The sequence below is a fragment of the Lonchura striata genome, chromosome 19, assembly GCF_050655825.1.
Source record: "Lonchura striata isolate lonStrDom1 chromosome 19, ASM5065582v1, whole genome shotgun sequence".
Taxonomy (NCBI): Eukaryota; Metazoa; Chordata; class Aves; order Passeriformes; family Estrildidae; genus Lonchura; species Lonchura striata.
The window spans coordinates 5,329,541-5,344,779 of NC_140721.1; the positions used below are offsets into that span (position 1 = coordinate 5,329,541).

At 40.2% G+C, this 15,239-nt stretch overlaps 1 protein-coding gene across 5 annotated transcripts; it reads left to right on the forward strand.

Moving 5' to 3' along the window:
- Nucleotides 1-54: 54 nt before the first annotated feature.
- On the forward strand, nt 55-15,161 carry INPP5K (inositol polyphosphate-5-phosphatase K). 5 transcript variants are annotated; one of them, XM_085557415.1, is made up of 14 exons: nt 55-195; nt 1,688-2,090; nt 2,267-2,374; nt 2,997-3,105; nt 5,581-5,697; nt 6,005-6,177; nt 6,787-6,898; nt 7,410-7,519; nt 8,091-8,117; nt 9,786-9,978; nt 10,224-10,361; nt 10,819-10,902; nt 11,627-11,731; nt 12,726-15,161. In XM_085557415.1, the coding sequence occupies exons 2-14, from the start codon at nt 1,819-1,821 to the stop codon at nt 12,840-12,842; spliced, it is 1,665 nt and encodes a 554-aa protein (XP_085413541.1). In that variant the 5' UTR covers nt 55-195; nt 1,688-1,818; the 3' UTR covers nt 12,843-15,161. The 5 variants fall into 5 exon arrangements, with proteins under 5 accessions (XP_085413541.1, XP_085413543.1, XP_085413544.1 ...); XM_085557417.1 differs by having other exon boundaries at nt 1,794-2,090; XM_085557418.1 differs by lacking the exon at nt 8,091-8,117.
- The last annotated feature ends 78 nt before the right edge of the window (nt 15,162-15,239 follow it).

Consider the following 15,239-nt stretch of genomic DNA (forward strand, 5'->3'; position numbering starts at 1 on the left):
TGCCCGCCCCCTCACGCGCGCCGCTGGCGCTGAGGGCGGCGCGGAGGCGGCGCCGGGCCGGGCCGGGCCGGGCCGAGCGAGGGGAGCGCCGGGGGCTCCGCCGGCCCTTCCCCGTCCCTTCCCCGTCCCTGGGCAGCGCTTCCCTGCGGGAACCCCCGGCATGGAGCCCGCGGGCCTTCCCACCAAGGAGTTGAGGTGAGGGAGTGGGCGCGGGGCTGAGGGCGGCGGCTCCGAAGAGTGGCCCCCAAGCGCTTGCGTAAATTAGCGAAACTTGTGTATGCGCGCTTATTCAGCGCAGAATTAAACAAATTGGCGGCGTTGCGTAGTCATATGAAATAGAGGAGAAAAGCTGATTTTCTGGTTTGGAAGGTCGGTACTGGAGTGGTTCAGGGAGGCTTAGGGGGCATTTCTGGGTGTTGGGATTCCCCGGAGCTCTGTTTGTGTGTGATGAGGGCACTTCTGTCATGTCTCGAACTTGTCACTTTCCACGAGGAAGAAAAAGCTTGAGTAAACACTGAGCTTCTGCTTTTACGGTGTTTTAACGATGTGTCTTCGCTCTCTGTCGGTGTCCCGTCTGGGCTCGATTCCCTACAGAAACCTGCTTAGATGGGATTTGGGTAACAGCCTGTGACAGGAAAATTGAAACAGCCAAACTAACAAGCTGTCATGAGCTCAAATATCTTAAAAATCCTTTGGAGGCTTTACTATGAGCACTGTGACCCTGAGAAATTTCTCCGCTATTGAGTCACTTGAGGATTAGCAGCGGTGATGCTAAATAACGACTTTAGTAGGTTGCTTGTATTTAGGACAGTGTTTGTTTCTACCTCCGAGATCTGTGTTTTTTGTCAGTACTGTGGTCACTGGGCACCTTGAAGAACTGAATTTCTGTCTGTAATGACTGATGTCTTCCAACATGATTTCAGTTTTGTTTAATCAGGTAATTGTCTTACAAAATTAGTAACTGGAGAGCGTTCCCCAGTGATACATCTCCGGTGGCAAAATTAGATCTGCAGCCTACCTACTTTTTTTCCCCCTAGAAATTTGTTTTGGAGAGCTTTTGTGTGACTTCAGCACAGTCTTACAAAGATACATTATTAGTGAGGGAAATTATGTATCACTTTAATCTATTGTGGAAGGTTATTTTCCTGCTTTTCTGTGCACATTTCTGTACACATCACCTTGAGCAGGCAGTTGATTGTGGGATAAAAACACAGCCTTAATAATGGGTACATTGATGGGATTCACTAATTATCAGTGTTTATAAGGTCATGATAGAACTCTAAGATGATGGAAAATTAACAATTTATTTTTTTTTAAGCCTGTCTGTCGTGTAACACAACTGACAATAAAATGAATCTCTTTTTAGAAGCTTTGTTACTGAAATAACCACTTTGTAAAGAAACAGCGCTGTGATGTGAATGTTGAGTCAGTGGCTTTGCTTGGTTCTGATCAGAACTTTGCATGTTTTGGAGCTGGAGATTACATTTCTCCTTGCCTGCAGACAGGCACATGATCCATTCAAACCGACAATAAATTCTTTTAAACCCTGAGCTCGTCGAATTAACCACATTAAATCTATTATGAAAAAAAACAATTCACTGCGTGTGGTACACCGCGATTGCAGCTTTTGTAACAACCCAGCGAGTGCGCTGGGAACACCACAGGTTGTTTTTTTTTTTTCCCCCAGCATTGCTGCACCTACATTTATCCTTTTGTGTTGGAAGCAATGCTGAATCCCACAAGATCTGGAAATCCCTTTTCAATCTCTTGATTTTAACGGGCCGGTCCTTCAGGGCGTAGCTTCAGCTTGGAGAGCAGATGGCCTCGAGCAGCGAGGACGCATTTCAGCACTGCGAGGGGCTCTCCCTGAGCGAGCCGGAGAGCGGGGCCAGCCTCCGCAGCCGCTCGGCCAGCCTCAGCAGCACCGGCTCCAGCGGCCGCCTGCAGCTCCGCCACAGGGTGGCCCAGCTGATGGCCTGCGTGGAGGACATCAGCTCGGATGACGAGATCCACGAAGAAGTGTCTCGCACCCTGGATGAAGCTTTCCTCATCTGGGGGAAAAAGCTGAAGGATAAGCGGCAAGAATTCAGGTTTTGCTGCCTCCAGTTGGTTGTTTTCGTGGTGGTGTCGGGGCCTGGCAAAATGGATTTCTGGTTGATGGAAAGAGATAGAAGTTCTGTGGGGAAATTAGAATGTTCTTAGAGTTGGTTGCCTGTCCCCATTTCAATTTTAGCACTGTATTTTTGTGGTTTCTGTTTGTTTTTAGACTACACTTAGTTACCTGGAATGTGGGCACAGCTTCTCCCCCTCCTGATGTCACGGGTTTACTTCAGCTCAACTCGACGGGCCCCACCATGGATATGTATGTTATAGGGTGAGTGGTATTAAAGAACTTGCTTTATGAGTTTATTGCAAACTTGCTGGGTCTCAGCATGGTCTGTTTTGGGCGGACTGATGTGAATCACTGCCTGGGAGATGGTTTAACACTATTGCTACTAGAGGGTGAAGACTAACGTAGCCTAACTAACAGGGGACTAACTTAGAGATTATTTATACCAGTTAGCTGCTGCTATGTGGTGACAGAATGCAGAATATCTTTTTTCTAAACACGCGAAAATTTTGGGCTGCTGGTTTTTTTTTTTGTTAGCATGTTCATTTTGATATGAAAGTTATTGGAAATTCAGCATGTTTTAAGGGAATTGGTGCAAGCTTGTTAGGCACAATCTGCCACTGTGTTTTCCAAACTAGGCTGAAATTCTGAAGTCCTAACAATCAGGTTTTTATAACACATCTTGAGTATGGCATAGGCTTAAACTTTACCTTCAGGTGTATATAACCTCCTTTAATTTTGTCAGATGTGTCAGATCTGTGTGTGGGTTAAACTGCTTGAATGAGAAACTGAACAGAAAGAAATTTCTGAGATCTTTGTTCTGCAAAGTTCCTATAAATTCTGTCCAAGCCAACTGGTGCAATGTGAGTAATTGTGATGTATTCAGCTTACAGGAGGTGAATTCAAAAATCACAAATTTTCTGTCTGACTTGGCATTTGATGATCCATGGAGCATTTTTTTCATGACTGTCTTGTCTCCCTTGGGATATATCAAGGTAATTATTCACACCACTCTTAAGTGTCAGAGCACTGAAGGAAAAGTCTTAATTTTTTTTCCTCAGATTATCCATAAAATATAAGTTGATGGTGTTTTCGCAGGTGTCTGTCATTCCATAGGTACACATATGTTAGAAATGATTCTTCATCACACCCGTGTTTTCCTGTTTTTCATGTGATGTGAACTCATACTGAACAGCATATTTCTTGTGGCCACAATATCTTTATCTCTCTCTTGTTTGTAGAAAAGTTTTTTGCTCTGTGCAATATTGGGGAACTGTATTGTGATGCTTCTAATGTAGTCTTGCACTATAAATATCCCAAGCAATGGCAGTGATTTTCATTAAGATTGGTAAGGCTCTTTTATTTGTTTTTTTTCTCTTTTTCCAGTTTGTTTGCAGGTGAAAATAAATTGCACATGTGTAAAACAGGATTTTAGTGGGTGTATATATTTACATGAGGACTTAATTTTTGGTTGAAGACCTATAACATTTTATGAGAATTTAAATTATAAGATTTTGGGGTAATATCAGAGACGTAAGAGCAGCTAAAGTACTTGCTATTTTAATAATGACAACAATAAACATAGGAAGATATCCTGAATTTCTCTAGTAAAGAGAAATTAAAAGCCTTTTGTAGTGATTTTTCTGAACCAAGCACTATTTCGGGCTGATTTTGCTGAGGTGATTGCATTATCTGCATGCTAATCAGACTCAGTAGTTGTGCTGTTCTTTTAATTGTAACTAAACAAAACAAAGGACCCACTGGGAATTACAAAAAGGAAAAAACCCACATTGTTCACTCTGGTCTAAGTCATTGCTGATAAAAATTCAAAATCTGGCCGTGGGCTGATATTCAGGCCCTGTATACACAGAGTTAAAAGAATTCCTGCTGGTACGCCTGGCTGATTTTGAATTCTAATTTATACCAGAGGCAGTTTGGAGCACACTAATGAATGGATGCTGCCACCTGATGGCTTTCAGCAGGACTTGATTAGCTCTGGTAATAAGGGGGAGCTGTCAGGAAGGGTCAAAATCAAACCAGGCAGCAAGGAAAGGTTATCCCAGGACTCAGACAGGAATTTGGCTGAGCAGGGGAGGAGCGTTTACCCCTTGGCTGACCTGTGATGAGGTTGGGTGTGGAGGGAGAGGTGTCATCCTTGGGACATTCTGTCCCCTCAGTAACAGGGTCTGTTTTCAGAGTGTTCAATTGGTCACAGTCAATTCTTCCATCATCCAAGGATCGTGTTCCCTCTGTGCAAGGGCTTTGCTTTTGGCTCTAAGGGCTGGTGGGACCGGTCCCAGCAGGGGAGGGGTCAGTGCCTTGTTGTGTTCAGGTCCTGTGGCTCTTGAGAAATCTCTGGGGGCTGGCCACAGTGGGGTGAAAAAAAGGAAATAAATAATGAAGGGACTGGAAGATCTTGGTACTTCATGAATGTAATTATGGAAAGAAGAATGCTGACTACTAAAATATTTATGCATCATTAGTAATTGCAGTCCATTGTTTCAGTATTCTGTGTGGTATTTTGTTGGGTTCAAGGACAATGAAAACATTAAAATATATTCTTAAATAATTTAATTGTGTAGCTAGGGAGACAAAGGAGGAATTCTGTTTTAAATTTTGGGTTGATTTTTTTGTGCTTCTCCAGCAGTTGTATAGTCAGTTTTATTCTAACATAGTCTTTTTCTAAATTAATCCAGCATAAAATTGAGCTACAGTTAATTTCAGTATTTCAATGCCTGTATTTTAAATCGAATCATAATCATTAAGACACAATGAATTTTGTGCCTTATGCCAGGATCATTGTAAAGTCCATAAATGTTCAACGAAGGACATCTTTATTAGACTATTTCCACACATACAAACCAAAAAAAAGCCCAAACCACAAAAACCCTGTGCCTTATGTGCTCTCTAAGTGTTTGGTAAATCAGTTTTTACAGGCACTGCAAGGCAGGAGCTTCTGCTATTTGCAGCTCATTGTTTTTGCAGATGCCTGGAATTGACTGCTGTGCTTTTGAAGGCATTTAGAATATTTAATGATCCTGCTCAAGGCTGCTTCAGTTGGAAAAACTTGCTGCTGTTGGAGGACTTGTAGGTGTGAGTTATAAAGCTTTTAGGTGAAAAGTAAAGGATTTGGTCCTTCATGAACAGGATTGTTAAAGGCAGAAACAAGAGGCTGGTGAGGCAGAAGTCTTTAAAAAGGTTTGGGCAGGTGCATATTTTGAGGTCGACTTCAGATTAAAATCTAATGTTAGAACTGTGTTAATTAGCAGAGGAATTGATCAGATTTGTTTATAAGGAATATGTTTTTCACAGCACTGAAATGAGTCTGCATTTACTGCGTGCCAGTATTGAGGCCAGGCTTGGTGAGGGAGTTGCACGACTTCTGCTGTGGCCTTCTTCACCTAAAGCTTCTATGAAGTAAAGCCAAGGAACTCCTGGAAATGACCATTCCTTCTTTTCTATCTCCCCAGCTCTCCTCAGTTCGCATGCAGGGGCTGCTGCTGCTGATTTTTGTGAAGCACGTGCACCTTCCCTTCATCCAGGACATCCACACCGACTACACCCGCACAGGCCTCTATGGCTACTGGGTAAGGACTGCCTGAGGGGTGCTTACCTGCTCACTGCTGCTGCTCTGTGCTTCTCTATGGGTCCCTGCTGGGGCAGAGGAGATGTGCTTTAATTACAAATTCATAACCTGACAAGCAGACTCATTTGTTTGAACCTCATGTGCAGCCCAGACCGTAATTTCAGATTTCAGTTTATTTGCTGATACGCAACAAGTTGTGTAGAAAGAAATTGTACTGATTGCAAGATTTAAAAGGTTATAGGTGGTGTTAGTTACATTTGCGGGCACTGACTGCAGTTTCAGGGAATGCTGTTCATCTTCCATCCCAGGGGAACAAAGGAGGAGTCAGCGTCCACATGTCCCTCTTTGGGCACACGATCTGTTTCATGAACTGCCACTTGCCCGCTCACATGGAGAACACAGAGCAGCGCCTGGATGACTTCGAGAAAATTCTGGAAATGCAGTTTGAAGGAGAGGATATTCCAAGTCCCTTGGATCATGAGTGAGTTGTTCACTCAGTTCTGTGGGTTTTTTATCTGTTATAGGGTGAACTCTTGCACTGAAGAGTTTTGGGTTTGGATTTTTGTCCATCATTTTGTTTTAAATTGCCCTTCAGCCTTGACCCTGAACCCTGGGAGCATAAGATAACCTGAGACAGATGTCTGTTTTACAAGACTGTTCTTTTCCATTCTCTATTTACATTCATTTGTTGGCACATAGACTGTACATGTTATACAGGAAAGCTTTAGAAGCTAAAGACTGTTTATACCAAAAATCTTTTAGGTTGCTGTTAATGTTCAGAGATGTCATATGGAGAAGAAGTTAATATTCAGGCAGTAATAAGCAAGCAGCAGGAATGCAAGGGACTTAATTTACTGTTTCAATACTTCGAATTTTTTTTTTTTTTTTGTTTAGCAGCAGGTTTTCCCTGTGTAAGCTTGTCTATAACTACTTAATGTTTGTGTTTAACTACTTAAGCTGTTTGCATTTAGTAATAAAAGTGATTAGATCGCCTAATTAGTGTAATGGCTAATATTCTGTCAAATTTTCCCTTGAGTTAATAGATTCATATAAATCTTCCTTGTTTGACGCATCTTGGTTTGGTTTTAAGGCTTCTCTTCTGGTTTGGAGACCTAAACTTCCGGATAGCAGATTATGGGATACACTTTGTCAGAGAATCAATCAGTAACAAGCGTTTCAATCTGCTCTGGGAAAAGGACCAGGTGGGTTGGCTCAGTTCTCTGGGGGTTTGGGTTTTGGTTTTAATGCACACAAACTCAACGTGGTAGTTAAATTACACCTTGAGCTTCTAACTTCTGTTAAAGAACACAAATTCAGAGCAGTCATGAGGTGGAACATGAGGTGGTCATAAGCCCCAATTAACTGAAAACTTTTTTTGCTTTTGTGCAGTTTCTTACTCATTTACAAATGTCATGTTTGACTGGAGATTTCTCTGAACTTCATATTTTGTCAGTTGTTTCTCACCTTTATCCTCTTCTCCCAGGAATTCTTTTTAAGACAGCCTTATTCTGGATGTTTTGGGTAGAATTGCCTCTAAACTTTTAGATAGATTGTGTCAAGTTCTGGCTGTAACAAAGAGGCCCTTCTAAATTTACCTTGCCAGTGTTATACTGACTGCAATGTTGAATTCTTGGAAGATCCTTTCCCAATCATCCTTTAAGCTCTGATTTTTTTTTTAACAGAATCTTTAAAAGTTACTTTTTATTTCTGCAGTTAAATATGGCAAAAAATCAGGAAGAATTTCTGAAGGACTTCAAAGAGGGTCCTCTGCAGTTTAAGCCCACCTACAAGTTTGACCTTGACTCGGAGGTCTATGACACAAGGTAAAAGATAAAATGAGTTTAGATGTGGAATATGAGAATGAATGTGGTGCTTGGTTAAATATTACTGCAGTAATCAGCAAACTTGAATTTCCTGTGTGTACTGGGGTTGTTGAGCTGTTCTGTCAGGCTTGGATTGATCAAATCTGAATAAATGAATATTTTTGGCTGAAGAAGCTGGGGTCTGCTGATTGTATGAGGGAAGTAATGAAACAACCCAACTGACTTTTGGAAAGATCAAATTAAGAAAATAAACGAGTGCTTGTTTAAGCTACTTTTGGTTTGTTCTTTCCTACTAGAAGTGCTCATTGGTTGTCAAAAAGGAGCAAAGAATAATTGTTGGTCATTTTTGCTTCCCTTCTTTGTTTAAGCATTTCATTTAATATGCTGGTATTTGAAAATTAATGTATAATTTACTTTATTGATTATTTTAAGTTGAAGATGGAGTATCTTAAATTTCCAACGTTTTTCTGTGATATTAAAGTCTGTGTGTTAAGTATTAGTCTTATGTTTCCACAGAAGGATAAGTTCCTGTCAAACAGGGTTTTGTACTGATCTTTTTCTTTGCTTCCAGAGAACAGAAGTCCCTGTTTTGGTTTAAGTAAGAAGAGAACTTTCTGAATTTTGTAGTTTTTTTTAATATTTCAGAATCAAAGCAAGGCTCCATCTGAGCTTTTGCTTTGATTTTTTGTGAAATATTTGAAAATCAGATGACAGCTGATTTTCTTTAGGGATTTTCTTAACCTGTCTGAAAGCTGAAGTGTTATCTACTCTGCTGTTGCACTTAATATTGGAAGTTTATTCATGTGGACCCAAAGACATTTTGCTTCCTAATTTAATATAATGAGATATAATGGGACCAGCAGTAAATCCACCTGACAAAAAAGACTTAAAATAATCCAACCTGGACATTTTACAAATGATTCATAGCCTGGTTGTCTGTATTGGCTGGTTTAGAGAACAAAAAGTGTGGTTACACATTCTGCGTGCATCCTGCTGCTGTTCAAGCTACCAGAGAGACTTTGCTCAGATGGGGTGACCAGCAAGACCTCAAGGCAAGCACCCTGCAAAAGTTGCTTTTACTGAAGCACAGAAAATTTTATTTTTGATATTCCTTCAGTGTGAATTCTGAGGGTTTGCCATCCAATACTCCATTTTCTCTAAAACAGTGAGTGTTTTACCTTAAGCTGTTCTTTTGATATTTTCCTGCACAGCAGAGCAGACATCTGGCATCTCCTAAAGATTTCTGTCTGTTTATAGAATTACTGCAGTAAGTGGGATAAGGGCCCTTAGTAATTTCAAATCTTTCCACTTTAATAAAGGTAGGAAGAGGTACAACAAAATTATGTTGAATATTGAAGTAAATGGCCTTGGTTTTGATATTTCAACTGACAGTTTTCCTTACATATCCTGCTTTTAACTTTCATAATCCAATCCAGTCCATTCTAATTCCTCTTCCATAGGGTATGATCTTTTCTCCATTTCAATTTGAAGTGATCCACCCATCCAGAGAGTTGCTGTTAAGCCTTCCTCCCACTACAGAGAGAACCACAGAGGGCTCATGTCTTCTGGTGTAATTGATATGGTATAAAAGGAAACTCTGCATTGTGATAACAGTTTGATGTATAGTACAGTTGCAGGCACAACTCCCTTGATGATGGAATTTTGAAAGCCTGTTGTTATGAGACAGCAGTAGCTTGCAAACCTGAAATGCAGGCTGGTACAATTTAGAGGAACTTGTAAATAAAGCATTGCTGTGGCACCTGTGATTATCATAAGCTACCCAAGTTTGTCCTGTCTTGTGTTGTTGAAAGAAACTTGCTCTCAAATATTTTGAATAATTTCCAATGTCATTCAGACTCTTCCTACATATTCCTTACATTTACACCCTCATTTCTCAAAATATCTGTATGTTTGGAACCTGGGGCAGTTGTTGTATTATCTCTAAATTCATGCATGTTTTTACAGGGTTTTAGGAGAAAGTATCATTTCCTGTATGAAGCCAACTAACCCACTGAAACGTCCTTCTCCCCTTCATTTTACTCCTCTTTCAGAAAGCCATGATCTGTGCTGAATGAAGTTCAAATTAAGGAAATGTTGCTTGTAAAACACATTAATCAGAGCTGTAAAATGAAGCTTGAGTATGATTGCCTCCTTTTATTAATATGTATCTCATAGTCTTTGGAATCTGAGTAGATTTTGCACAGCATTCTTAGCTTTTGGCAACTTGTTTCTCTGCTCATTTCACTTTTTACCTTACATTTTGCAGTGAGAAGAAAAGAAAGCCAGCATGGACAGATAGAATTTTATGGAAAGTGAAAAATCTCAGCGAGGTTGCATCAAAAGAAGGCGAATTCCCTGAAGAAGAGAACCCAATTTCTGTTACTTTGAATAGCTATGTCAGTCACATGAGCTATGGCATCAGTGATCACAAACCTGTCACAGGAACTTTCACACTTGAGGTGCTGTCCCAGTTATGTTGTTAAGAAAAAGTTTGTTTTACTTAGTGTTGCCTTACAGCAGCTGATTTCCTAAACCATAATCTCTGTTTCATTTTGATCATAGTGAAGGCAGCAAATCGCTGTCAGGTTATTTCCATTCAGTTAAAGAATCCCACAGGTAGCAATTGTAGCAGAGAATAACTTGAGAAGAATAACTGAAAGAATGATAGGCTTGACTGAGTTTTAAACTCTGGTTTTTTGTGTAGATGAAGCCTCTTGTCTCAGATCCCATGGTCATGCTGCATCCTGAGGGTGAGTGGAGTGCAGAGCACGATGTTCTCATCCGCTACTCTGCGGCGCCTGAACTCCCCAGCAGTGCTTGGGACTGGATTGGGCTCTTCCAGGTATTGTTACCTCATTGTGGCTCTCCAGCAAAGATGGGGAATGTGACTGCAGGAGGTCCTTGAGAGTTTTAGAGCACTGATTCCTGCTAGTGCAGAACTCTGTGAAATAGCTGTGTCCTTGATTAGTTTCTGTGTGATGACAGTTTAACTCTACAGCATGGGAGTTCTTCCACACCCTTTAAATTCCCTGCTAAGGTAATCTTGTTTATTGAAGCAAAATGTTGCAGAAGCTGTGGAAAGGAGTTGATGCAACAAAAATAAAAGTCAATGGAAGGGTGGGAGAATAGAGGAGTCCCACCCTCTCAGAAACAGATGTGTCCGTGCCCCCAAAATGTTTGATCCTAAGAGTGTTTTAATTACTTCCGTGAAACAGTAAACATCTCTCACAATTTTGTTTTTCATGTAGTATGGCTTTTGTTTCCATCAGGAAGCTGATAGTGTGTATCTTTCTCTGCAGGTGACTTTCAAGCATGTGAAGGATTATGTTACTTATGCTTGGGTGGAAGATGATGAAGTTTCTTCCAGCAAAAACAGCAAACAGGTCAGTTGCATTTCTTTCTAATGTAGTTTTCCATAGAGTAGCATTTGAGGTCTGTTCCATATCCCCTTCCCCTCAGGGGTTCTGTATCCTCTTCCCAGTTGAATCTAATTGGGAACAATATTATAGTTTAAAATCCCTCTTCCTAATTCTTCCCATTGAATCTTTTGGTATCTCTTTAAAAACTGCTGTCTGCTACAAAGCCTTCTAGTAGTGATTACCTAAAGTGATTTAAACAAAAAAAAAAATCTTATTTTGATGCAAATGATAAATATTTTTATTTATATAAAAATATAAATAAATATATTGATATATTTATAAATATAAAAATAGTTATCTGAACAAATAGAAGCTGGAATTGGGAACGGTGGCTCCTTGGGACAGGAGCAAACCAAGCTTGTGGAGTGCTCTGTTGTTGCCACCAGGAGGCACCTCCACTCCCTCTGCTGCTCTCTGGCTTTGGCCCTTCCCTTCCAACCACTCCGGGTCTCTTCTCCCTTGTCACTGAACCAAGCCAGTCTGCTGACACGGTGAAGCATATTCCTTCTCCTCCCTGATTTAATTTTCAGATGATTTCCTGAGTTATTTTTGTCCCCATCCGTTTTAGCTTACGTTTTAAAACGTGCTTATAAATAGCAAATAGTGATTTTGATGGTGTACTGAAGGGCTTTTTTGTAAACTTCTTTTTCTGTGGAAATTGCTCATTGCCTGTTCTTATTCTTGCCAGGTTTACATGAGTGCTTCAGAAATACCCAAGATGGGAGGAGAATTTTTGCTTTGTTATTATAGCAATAACTTGCAGTCAATAGTTGGCATCAGTGAACCTTTTCAGGTAATACATTAGGAAACACTGATTAATGTTGGTGTGATTTTTTTTTTTCTTTTTTATTACTTCATTTGTTTTCATATGCATCTGAACATAACTGTATTAATCCTTGGCAGCAGAAGGAATTTTAAAAAGGATATGTCCTGGCTCAAAAGAATTTGCTGATGTGCTGAAAGACTCTGAGTAACTGTTACAGCATCACACAGCAGTGAAACAAGACAGGTTTCTCTCCCTCACTGTTAGGTCCCTAGTTTCTGTAAAGATGACAAATCAAGTGCTGCCAAAATTCTGGCAGGTTGTAAGTGAGCTCTTGGTGCTCCATTCTGTGATTTGCACCCAAAGGTTTCCTGTAAATTGTTGCTTGAATTTGGGAAGGATGAGACAGCTGGACTGAAGTTATTTAATTACCAGGCTCTGTTTAATTTCTGCAGGGATGACTTAACCTGCCCAAACAAGATGAACTGACCAAGCATTGCTGTTTCTACACAAGCACTGTTTTTTCCAGAATAATTTTGTTTGTGCATAATTTTCCATGCTGTCATGGCTGTGCTCATGTGCTGGGGAATCTTTGAAATAGGAATTCTGCATTGTTGGTGATGAGGTTGAAGGGGTTTTAGAAGACTATGAAACCTCAGTGTCTTAGGGGATATAATAATGAAAGTTCCTGGCTGGCTGGTATCTCATTTCTATTTTATACTATTATAAATTTTTTTAGGTATTCTGTTCCTGTGTTTCTCTGTATGGTTGAGAAAGATGGTAGAATGGAGTATTTGTGATGTCTCTGAGCTCAGTATCTATCAGAGATTCTGCAGAATTGTTGCTTTTATTTTTGCATGACATTTAATGTTTTGATATCACTATAGTGGATTTTTACTAGATTTTTTAATCTTCTCAATTTTTAGCAAGCGTGACAGACTTCTTTATATAATGGTATGGATAATACAGAGCAACATGATACTTTTGAATTGTTAATTTGATTTTTATCCTGTTTTTCTCCTAGATTCAGCCTAGCCAAACACCAGTAGAAAAGGATGTGCCAGAGGAGGAGAGCAGTTTGCTGCAGAAAACTGACAATCCAGAATCAGATGGTGGTTTTGAAAATAGAAAGAGCATTTAATGGTCCTGGTTCAGCAGTCTGATGATTCTTTATGTCTTAGTGATTGTAAGCTTTTGCTCTTAGAAGATGGAGTAAGACAGGTAGGAATGTTCAGAAACTTTGGAAGCTCGTAGAAGATAATTTATTGTGGAAATGGTTAATTTTATTCTGGGGAGAGTAACTCTCTTGCACTGGATGAGAACTGTAAAATAACACTTAGGAAATGCTGTATGTTTTAAGGTGATAGACATTTCTGATGCAATGATTTAACCTAAGGAAGTTGCAATGTTTAATAGGTTTATAGGCTTGTTCCTTTTTTTGTAGAGGATATTTTATTTACAAAGCAATATTTAGTATGCTTTAACCACTTAATAATTGATTTCCAAATTTTGATTTTAAATGAAGTTATTTAAAAATTATTTATTAGATACAGCTAGTTAGCTTGTTTTGAAATCTTATTTGACTTAGAGATATAAGCTAATTACGTTTTGGGAAACAACAGTGACAACAGGTCACATGAAAAACAAAATCTTTGGAGTGCGTAAAGTCTCCTTTGGTAGATCCTTCTCTTCATGCCTTACTGAAGAAATCTTTGTAGGCTTTTCAATTTCTGATTCTTCCAAATTGAAATACGTTTATCAAAATGCACTATTCATGATTTTTTAAATTCTTATTTTATAAAACAATTAAGCAATTTGCCTATTGCCTTTACCCCCCTTATTAAAAAACATAAACTCATTTTTATACCAGTCCCTGGCTTGAAGTGAGCCAGGATCCCACAACTTCTGAGGAAAATTGCAGAAGTTGAGAAATGCTTTAGCATAGATGAGCAGCCCATGGTTGATGATTTGGCATAATCTTGGAAAACTGTAAATTTCTTCAATTTATAGCAATCAGTCTGCAAACTTTTTGTTTTTCTAGAGGTGCTCAGACCTTTCTGTATCCTGTGCACTTGTGGGTGGAGATGGAATAGAAATTTCCTGTACCTTTATGAACCTGAAAGGTAGTTAGCTTCTGAAAAGGTCTTGCTTCTTGATGAGGAAATAGAGATCTTTGGAAAGGATAGGAAAGGACACCAACATTCCCCAGAATCTCAGTCTGCAGTGCTGGGACAGAGCACTTTGAGTCTCCCTGCTCTGTACCCACAGCTCCCTCCCAGGTGTGGTGAGCAGTTAGTCACTCCTCACTGGCACAGGGATGGAAAAGAGCAGGTTTGGTTCAGGTGGAAGAGCAAAGGGTGTTGGGATGTTCATGCTGGAATTCTGCTTCAGAACTGAGTGGATTCCTTTTCGCTCTTTTTCTCAAAGCCTTATTTTTTTCAGGGTTGTTTTGAAATAGAAAGTTAATAGCTTGATAGGATATTTGTTTTGCTTTTATCATTCACTGTATAAAACCTTTTGAGGTTCAGGTGGCTGTGTCCTTTTGAAGCTCTGGCATAGGTTAGGTAGTTGCAGTGGGCTTTAGGAACACTTGGCCTCTTTAGGTTTTAGTTGTATCTCAGCTTGATACTTAGTGTTGGGAATACTTGGTGAGTAGTGAGGGCAGGTTCAGAGGATACTGTGTTCATTGCATGGATTAACACTGCCTTGAGGTTTACAGTTTGTACATTCCTGTTACACTTTGGAACCATATTAGAAACAATTTTCCCATTTATACTGGTCTCCCAAGAATTTATTTTGCACTGAATCTTCTCATGGCAGTTAGGGCATCAGACAAACCCCTGCTTTGAACTGCAGTACCTCCTGCAGTTCCTGAGTTCTGCTCTATCTCTGGTTTCACTTGTGTAACTCTGACCATTCTCCATGCAAGGAGATTCTGTGGAGACCCCAAAGAGCAGTGGGCTTTAAATTCCAGACCACAGCTGGCAATTTACTGTGGACCAAGATCCAGTTTCATGTAAGCAGGGTACATCTGCTGGGCAGGAGCAGCTCAGACCCTCTTGGTAGGGGCGAGACACTCGAGATGCTTTGTGTTTGTGGGAGCTGAGAACCCTCTGTCACTGGACACAGAAGCTGCATTTTGTAAACTGATCCTTTGAACCACGGGACTTCCCGGAAAATGCCCCCAAGCAGCTGGGATTGGAGCTGCTTGTGTGTAAGGAGGATGCTGCACTGAACTCTGCACTTCTTTCTTCAGTATTATGCACACAGAGGCACTTTTGTTTACTACTGTTACCTATGGTAGCTTTTCAAACTATTCCATGACTTGTAATGATGCAATTTCTGATGAAATTTATCTTTTCTTAGAACACCTTTAATTGGATGTTATAATCACTGGAAATGTTTTTATACTCATGTGTTTTTCTTTTCCTGTACCTCTGAAATAAATCCTGGCAGTGAAGTGTTGTGCATGGCCTCTGTTAATTTGAGAAGGATCAGGCTGGTTTGGGTGGGGAGGATTAATTTGTCACCTTTCTCC

What these genes read in the sequence shown, in the direction of transcription:
- INPP5K (XM_085557415.1), top strand. Translation starts at nt 1,819, where the DNA reads ATGGCCTCGAGCAGCGAGGACGCATTTCAGCACTGCGAGGGGCTCTCC. An exon ending in TGCTCTGGGAAAAGGACCAG is followed by an intron (nt 6,899 to 7,409) that starts GTGGGTTGGCTC and finishes TTATTTCTGCAG; the next exon opens with TTAAATATGGCAAAAAATCA. An exon ending in AAGTCCCTGTTTTGGTTTAA is followed by an intron (nt 8,118 to 9,785) that starts GTAAGAAGAGAA and finishes TACATTTTGCAG; the next exon opens with TGAGAAGAAAAGAAAGCCAG.